The 9,130-nt window shown below is 36.8% G+C and overlaps 1 protein-coding gene across 3 annotated transcripts in view; it reads right to left on the bottom strand.

The window, feature by feature from the left end:
- Positions 1 to 6,628: 6,628 nt before the first annotated feature.
- Positions 6,629 to 9,130, bottom strand: part of PPP2R2A (protein phosphatase 2 regulatory subunit Balpha) — a 78,880-nt gene continuing 76,378 nt past the window's right edge. For all 3 annotated transcript variants that reach the window (XM_012435279.3, XM_064368701.1, XM_012435278.2), the window contains one exon: positions 6,629 to 7,625. In XM_012435279.3, the coding sequence (XP_012290702.1) occupies positions 7,346 to 7,625 (280 nt within the window). In that variant the 3' untranslated portion in view covers positions 6,629 to 7,345. The remainder of the gene's footprint in view (positions 7,626 to 9,130) is intronic.

The raw sequence follows: 9,130 nt of genomic DNA, 5'->3' as shown, positions 1-9,130 counted from the left end.
GTTAGCTAAGAAACTTTGTCTTCATTTGTCTTTTTCAGATGTTAATGGCTACGCTTCAGATAAACTTAAAAATGGACTTGTCCAAGATTGACCATATGTTGGTAATTATTGAAGCTAGGTAGTACATTAAAGTATTCCTCTAGTTTTTTAAATATATTTGAAAAATTCCATGCTAAAACGTTTTTTTAAAAAGGATTGATTTGTCAAATCCCTTTGCAAATTCTTTTAAGATTTTGGTCAGAAATGATCGATTAATAGATTAATTGAGGGATTATTGACATATTTATAGAATTGTTTTCCTAGTCAGTACTACGAGATCCCACTTTGTTCTATTTTCGTTTTAGGAACTCCTTTTAAAAGGTTTTAAACATTCAAAAAAGTTGTTATTAATCATATGCTATTTTATTTTATTTGACTTTATTGAGACAAGGTCTCACTCTGTCACCCAGGCTGGAGTGCAGTGGTGCAATCACGGCTTACTGGAGCCTCAGCCTTCCAGGCTCAAGTGATCATCCCACCTCAGCTTCCCCAGTAGGTGGAACTACAGGTGCCTGCCATCATGTCCAGCTATTTTTTGTATTTTTTGTAGAGATGTAGTCTCCTTGTGTTGCTCAGGCAAGTTCCAAACTCCTGGGCTTATGGATCCCCCTGCTTCAGCCTCCCAAAGTGCTGGGATTACAGGCATGAGTCAACTCACCCAGGTTACTATATTCATTTTATTGAAAATAATTAGAAAGTTTCCTTTTCTCTGGTCTTACATAGATGACATTGAAATTACTTTCTTTAAGGAAATGTAATTCCGTACAGAAGCACTGGGGCCTGGTGCTTTTAGGAAAGCTGTCTGTTTCTATAGGCTGTTACCTTTATTTCTTATTTTATATTGTTCATCCTCTATTTTTTTCTTGAATATATTACCTAATCGTTTATCTATTTTATTGACTCTTAAATTCCAGTTTCCTAATTGTATTATCCCTAATTCTAATTTTTTAACAGCTCCATTGGAATATATTCCACATACTATACAATTCATCCACTTAAAGTTCACAATTCAATGTTTTTTACATATTCACAGAGTTGTGTAACCATCATAGTCTAACTTTGGAACACCTTTGTCACCCCCTCGCCATGAAAGGCTGTACTCATTGGCAGTCACCCTCATCCTTTCCTAACTTCTTAGATCTGATGTTTATTTTATTATTAATTTGAGTATTTAAGAATTTTTCCCTGGTCAGATTTGGTTTTTGTACTATTTTCAGTTTGGGAGTATTTTTTTTTAGGTGTTCTTTGGGGATTATTCTGTATTTGAAAAGAAGGTATACTTTGTGTTCACAAAATCAGATTTGATATATCTGTTGGAACACCTAATGTCATTTAAGTTTTCATACAGTTGATTATTTTCACCCCTTTATATGTCTTGGGTTTCAAGAGGTAAATTTGTATCTCCTACTCCTAGTATGTTTCTTTCTTCTTGTATCTTCATTCCTTATAGTTGATGCAGATGTTCATAACTATCCCTGTTTATCACTGTAACATGGTCATAATTTTGTCCTCAGTTCAATCTCAATATTAAGATAACTGGGTTTTTACTGTTATTATTGTTGCTTAGTTGTGTTCACCTGAGATTTTAATTTTTGTTCAGTTAGTTACGTTTATATATATTTATATAATTCTCCTAATCCTTTTCCTTAGTCAGTTTAATGCCCAGCAAAGAACGGTAATTAAATTAGTATAATTCCCCTTCTTCCACCTTTACCTATACTACCCATTTTCTAGTTCATCTTTTTTTTCTCCTCACTGTCACCCACGCTGGAGTGCAGTGGCAGGATCCCATCTCACTGCAACCTCCACCTCCCTGCTTCAAGCGATTCTCATGCCTCAGCCTCCTGAGTAGCTGGTATTACAGATTGGTACTACCACGCCCAGCTTTTCTGTATTTTTAGTAATAAAGATGGGGTTCTCACCATGTTGGCCAGGGTGGTCTTGAACTCCTGACCTCAAGTGATCCACCTGCTTTTTTTAAGACAGGGTTTCGACATGTTTGTCAGGCTGGTCTCAAACTCCTGACTTTGTGATCCACCTGCCTCGGCCTCCCAAAGTGCTGGGATTACAGGTGTGAGCCACCACGCCCAGCCCCACTTTTCTCATTTTAAATATAGTTTACTTCTATTACTTGATTGTAGCAATAGCTACTGGATATAAATACTATTTATTATTATGATTAATTTTGATAAGAAGGTAATAAACTTGAGTAATAAAAAATTTACTTTTTGTTATTTTATTATCTATTTGAGACAGTTTCGTTCTGTCACCCAGGCTGGAGTGCACTGGTGTTCGAGACCAGCCTGGGTGACATGGTGAAACCCCATCTCTACAAAAAATACAAAAGGGTGTGGTGGTGCATGCCTGTAGTACCAGCTACCCGGTAGGCTGAGGTGGTAGGATCACCTGAGCTTGGGGTTAAGGTGGCAGTGAACTCTGATCACACCACTGCACTCCAGCCTGGGTGATGAGTAAGACTGTCTCAAAAAAAAAAGAAAAGAAAAGAAAAGAAAAAAACGATGATGTGGGGTCTGCAAGATGATTTACTATTATCTTGAGCATTGACTCCATAATACCATACCCATTATGAGTAGTTTTGCCTGGTTTGGTCTTAATTTTAAAGCAAAAGAGGAGGTACAAACTCAAAATGGTTACCAGATCCCAACATTTTGGGAAGTGGACTCGGGAGGATCACTTGAGCCCAGGAGTTCAGGCTCAGCCTGGGCAACATCTACAAAAACTTTAAAAAAGTTAGCTGGGTGTGGTGGCAGGAGCCTGTAGTCCCAGCTACTTGGGAGGCTGAGATGAGAGGAGACTGATTGGGCCCAAGAGGTTAAGGCTGCAGTGAGCCATGATGAGGCCACTTCATTGCAGACCGGGTGACAGAGTTTAAGACCCTGTCTCAAATAATAATCATTATTTTATATTTTAACTCACAGGGTCCCTAGTGTGGCACTCCAGCATATCCTAGCCATTTTGCTGTTACTTGACAACTACACTACCTGCTCAGTCAATCTTTGTAGGGAAACGTTGGGCAGCAAAAGTTTGATACAGATTTAGGGTAAGAAATTAACGTTTTCAAAGATACTCTAAGAAAGCAAAATGGTTTTTGATGAACTCTAATTATGATGCTTCATTCTGTTAACCCTGCTGGGCAACTTAGTGAATACAGCAGGAATACATTTCATTTCTGAAAAGGGACAAACATTCTCCTTATAGTGACTCAGTGATGTGACCTTTGATAGAATGATATTTAAAAATTTATCACTAGTGAATTCTACCAAACACTGAAGGAAGAAGTTACACCAATTTTGTCCACATTCTTCAATAATACAGGAAAGGAAAATTCATTTTATGAGATCAGCATTGGACAATCACATTAAAATATATAAAAAAATTATAGATCAGTATCCTTCATGAACATGGATGCAACCTACTCAACAAGATACTTGCAAAATACAAAAATTAGCTGGCCATAACCAAATGCCCACTGTGATGTCATGACTTGTACTACTTATATTGTGTTACTTTATTGTAGTACAATGTAATGACATCACAGTGGGCATTTGTGTCCCCCCTCCACTAGGTTCTCAAATATTTACTCAAGGGTCATAGAACAGTGGTTTGGAGCACACAATGTGCTGTATTTGGGCCCTGATTTTGTTTTTAATAATGAAGCCCTTCCTGTACAGACTCCCGTTTGTACATTCTCAAAAATACCTCACCATTGCTGTTCAAGACTTAACGATCGCCCCCTAGTGGTTTCTTAAAATATATTTCTTAAGATAAATTATTTGTAGAGATGGGGTCGTGCTTTGTCGCCCAGGCTGGTCTCAAGTGATCCCCCTACCTCAGCCTCCTAAAGTGCTGGGATTACAGGCATGAGCCGCCGTTCCCCACCATTGCCCCCTAGTGGGAAAGTCCTCAAAGAACGTGTTGCTATTCAGATTACAAAGGAGCTTGAGTAGAACATTTGAAAAAAACACAAATAGTAGCTTTTCCCCTTATGGCAGTTTGTTTGCCAAATTCCTTTTAGAGGAAATTAAGCGTTGTAGTGCCTTCTCTTTGATAAGCACTGAGCTAGAGAGAGACTTAACTTCAAGCCTGTAAAGTGGTGTTTCTTAATTCTAATACAGAGGTAAGAGGTTACAGTCTAATACCACTGTGCCTAAAATGTTGAGACAAACCCGATTACAAAAATATCTCTGCCATCTTGAGAACACCTCAAGATTCCATAGACTCACTAAGCATTTGATTAATATTAAAAGAGTTGTAATGTTCTGATCTCATGCATCATTACAAAAAGGAGGGTCATTTTCCAAGGCTTTTTTTGGAGGGGAAGAGGTGCATAAAGCCCCCTTTTTAACCACGGTAAGACATACACACAGAGCTTAAACTATCACCATTTGAACAGATAAATAAGATACTAAAATAGAGGTGCTTTCAAATGCACAAGTAAACTGACTTGATTCTTGACTACCCAGCATATGCCTATCTTTCCCATCTTTTGCAGGGCATTGGTTTTGTTCTTCTGGAAATACACAATACTATCTCCATTTGAATTTATGTGTAGTAGAAAAAAGATAAAAATTCTTTATCAGTATGCATAATTTTCACATGTGCACAATTTCCTAATAAACACCTTACTTAAAAAAGTCACACACTGAACCTGCTTTCCTCTCTCTAGCTTAATAACTCACTTAAGGTTTAAAAAATTCTCTTCATTTTGAAACGTAAAAATTGCGTAGAAGCATTGTTTTTTAAATTCCAGGAGACAGAGGGCTGCACACAAGCTTACCATCCAGCAGTTAATGATTAAACATGTATTTAGACAGATTTATAAAATAATTCTTCTTACTGCCCAGCCACTAACTAGAGATAAAAAGTGGTTAATAGAATGAAAGTCCATTCCTACCACAATCTTTTCTAAAAGGTTAAGAGAAGGGATGGAATATGTGCATGTGTATTAATGGCAAGAGAATAGGAAATACAAGCAACTTGACAAGACTAAGTTTATTCTAAGTATAATTTTTATTAATAAAAAGATTAACCATGGCCATGTAAAATGAGTGGCTGGGCTTATAGTTTGCTACACCAATGAAATTAAAAAATTAATACTTGAGAATGTTAACAATAATTTATAATAGCATTCCTTGATAGAGGCATTTTAATTTTAGCAATAATTTCTCTTAAATATATAAACTAATCCTTAGTGTCATGGAGGAGAATCACCATAGCTACTGATCAATCAAAAAAGAATTTCTGAGAGCTGTTTGGTGGTGTTATCTCAAGACATACAACCAAGTTGTAGGAAAATCTCCCAAAAAAGATCTGGAAAGCTGTCCAGTCAGAACACAAAAAGAGTATCACTGTTTGACACTTCTGACAGGGGAATATCCCACTTGCAAGTCAAGTGTGAAGAATAAATAACACAAATTAAGAATGTACCCAAGATCCCCAAATAAATTAGTAAAAGTGCCATTAAGAATTATCAGACATAGAATCAATGTGTTCAAATACAAATTCAAATTTGTTAAGTCCAAAAGATACAGTAATTTTATTACATAAAATTTCTTCTGTGTGCTAAAAATGTTAACTTACAAGACATAATATTTGTAGTAGTGTAGAGGGAATCACGATCGACTCATTTAATTCTTTTTCATTATTGAAGAATAGAACAATAGGTAGTGGACATAGAAGCACTCAGAGTCCTCTGAAATTCAAGGTTGTTATATTATGTTCAACCAAAATAAGACTACCATTCTCTAGTAATATAAATGCCTGTTCAATTCACCTTTCAAAAATAAAGTCCATTTCTTCTCCATTAAAGCTTCTGCAAGACTGACAAAGGTACATTCTACCTATTAAAAATAGGAGCACTCTTCATCTTTGGATAAGGTATCACCACTTAGGGAAAATGTACTCATACACAGATGACCAGATTTTTATTTGAGGCAGCTGTTGGGAGTTCATTAAGCACTTTTTGAATGCTGTACCTTTAAAAATTTGTCTTTAATATAGCTTTGGAAAACCAAAAATAGAAGAAAAATATCTATGGTAAAGTATATTTCATTCTGATAGCAGTAAAATACAAAAAAAAAAAGTATTTAGTGCAGTGTCACCTGATGTTAGTTTTCTGCTCTATCAATGACAAAAAGACTTTTAACTTGTTAAAAATGTTTTATAAGTCTTTGATTTAGTATTTAGTAAGGCAAAAATGAAATTAAGCACTGTAGAAAGTATTTAGAAATTAAGTTCTACAAATTTGGTTCCCATTTACAACAATTTCATTAACAGATACTGAGTTAAGTAGAGATAAAACGTATCCAATACCGTCATGACAACGGTAAAAAGAAAAAACTCTAGTATCATTTATAGATTGTGAAATCCTTAATAAAACCAATATATATTCAAAATATGTTCATACATAACCAATACCTCTCCTTCTGCATGTAAAAGAACACTTGTTAAAAATAATTAACAAAAATACCAATAAAACAATGAAAACCCATTTTGTTTCACTGTGCCTACAGGTATGACACAAAATATTGGCTTTAAGAGGTAGGTTAAAAAGAAAAAGAAAACCAGATTCTCCATTCTTTGTCACTTTTATTCAGTAGTAGGTTTTTTTTTCCTTATTTTCAGTGCCAGACATGGCGAGGAGTGATTACAGCCAACTGTTATTAAAACATTTGTTCGCAACATATACCCCCTTTATACCACTGACCCCAAACTGACTCATTTTGTGTGCTTTCATTCTTTCTTTTTTTAATATACCACCACCAAGACCGGGTGGAGGGGCAAGGGAAAGAGAGATGAAGGGAGGAGTCCAGGAGGCCAGAAGAGGAGGAATGCTACAAGCCACAGTAAGAATGAGCTGTATTTAATTTAAAAAAAGGGGGAAGGGGTGTACCCCACAAATGATACAGTAATGAGGATACACAATTAAATCCCATAGCATGACTGAAGGCTTTCACTGTGTTTGACGTCATCACAATGGAAGGCATAAAAAGTGGAGTAAATCAATGTTGATACAGTCCAATCTAGTCCATTAGGCAAGATGGTGCAAGAAGTCATTTAAATTAAAAGTGCCCTACCCTTACCTAAATGGCTAGCAGACATGGAGAACACCAGTGATGAATCCACAGAGCTTTCTCCATGTAGCTATAACAATGTGTTGTCGAATGGCACACTGTCAAACACTGGAAAGGGGTGCCACAATGGACCTCTCTCTTATAGGAACGAATGCTAGATTCAACTATCTCAACTAAGCAGGAAGTGGGTTCTTCTGCTAGGAATGCCAACCCTAATTCACTTTGTCTTGAAATATATACAGATTGTTTGTAGTAGCTACAGCAATGATATTTTCCTTGGGGTGCCAGGCTGTGTGAAGGATTTTCTTATTGAAGTCTAAGCTGTCAACACTTATTTCATCTTTCTTTCGCTTGCCGCTTGCACAGACTTTGCGGGGTTTCAGAACCGTGCGAGGCTTATTGTTTTCCCGCGATGCTTCTAGGGTTATGTCTCGCTTTGTGTTTCTGTCAAACATTCTGAAGAAATTATTGTAAGATCCAGTCATGACAACACTGTGAAAGTAGATAGAACACTCAGTCAAACAAGCAGAACAAGAGTTTGTTTTTGTTTTTGGTTTTTTTTGGAGACGGAGTCTTGCTCTGTTGCCCAGTCTGGAGTGCAATCGCACAATCTTGGCTCACTGCAACCTCCACCTCCTGGGTTCAAGCAATTCTCCTGCCTCAGCCTCTCGAGTAGCTGGGACTATAGAAGCGTGCCACCATGCCTAATTAATTTTTGTATTTTTAGTAGAGACAGGGTTTCACTATGTTGGCCAGGATGGTCTTGATCTCTTGACCCCATGATCCACCTGCCTCAGCCTCCCAAAGTGCTGGCATTACAGGTGTGAGCCACCATGGCTGGCCTCATTTTACTTTTACCACTAAAAATATTTTAAGCAAATATTTGTAGAAGTATCAGTTTAAAGGGGTGGCAAAGTTTTTAAACTGCCCAAGACACTTCCTTATCAGTCCTACTTGCCACCCATTACTGCTCAACATTTATTAAGTATCCTTGCAAACAAAACTTCGTTAAGTCTGAAGCTCTAAATAATTTGGAAAGGGTCTGCTGCTACCACTGCTTATCACACGGTTCAAATTATTACTGTAAACAAGGATTACCAGATACTGGAAAACTGTTCAAAGTACAGATGATTATCTATTTAGTCATGTCAATTCCTAAAGGACACTTGACAACAATTTTAATCAACCCCTGAAGACAATAAAACAATTTCTTTGAAAACGGTTTATGTAATTTAGATTGACATCCCCGTATCATTTGAGTTTGTGAAGTTTTAATGGATTAGGACACCTACTCTGTGGCTATCTGAAACTTTAAAAAGGTATCAATTAGGCCCGTATTTCTGTGGCATTCTTGCCAAAAATGTATAGCTCGAATCTAATCACAAGGAAACATTCTATAAAATAACCAGCCTATGTTCTTCAAAATGCTGAGGTCATGAAAGATAAGGAGACTGAAGAACTCTTTCAGAATAAGGGAGACTAATAAGAGATGACAACCAAACTCTGGATTGGATACTGAGCCACACTGACTCTTCTGGACCATAAAGGACACAGTTACAGTAACTTGTGAGTTTCAATCGGTCTGTGGATTACATGGCAGTACTGCATCGCTGTGAATGCTGCTTTGGATGCTACACTGTCACTATGTGGGAAAGGGTTTTTGTCAGGAAATACTCATTCAAGAATTCAGGGTAATGAGCATCATGTCTGGCACACAAGTGTGTGTGTGAGCATGTGTGCATGCACCTGTGGACAAACATAGCTATAAATAAAGGGAGAATAAACCATGTGATACAGCAAACAGCAACAGGGGAACTTGGGTAAAGGCCAAATGAAGAGTTCTTTGTTATTCTAACAAATTTTTTCTAAGTCTGAAATAATTAAAAAAATTTTTTAATATTAAGGAAAATAAATAATTTCCTTCTGATGACAGAACATACAATCGCTAATTATCTGCTTCAACAATACAAGGAAGACCTAGTGGTAGCAGTGCGCCA

This window comes from Aotus nancymaae, unplaced genomic scaffold (genome assembly GCF_030222135.1).
Source record: "Aotus nancymaae isolate 86718 unplaced genomic scaffold, 86718_ANA_hifiasm-v0.15.2.pri h1tg000079l, whole genome shotgun sequence".
Classification (NCBI taxonomy): domain Eukaryota; kingdom Metazoa; phylum Chordata; class Mammalia; order Primates; family Aotidae; genus Aotus; species Aotus nancymaae.
The sequence above is the reverse complement of the archived record's forward strand: the minus strand, read 5'-3'. Positions and strand labels throughout refer to the sequence as shown.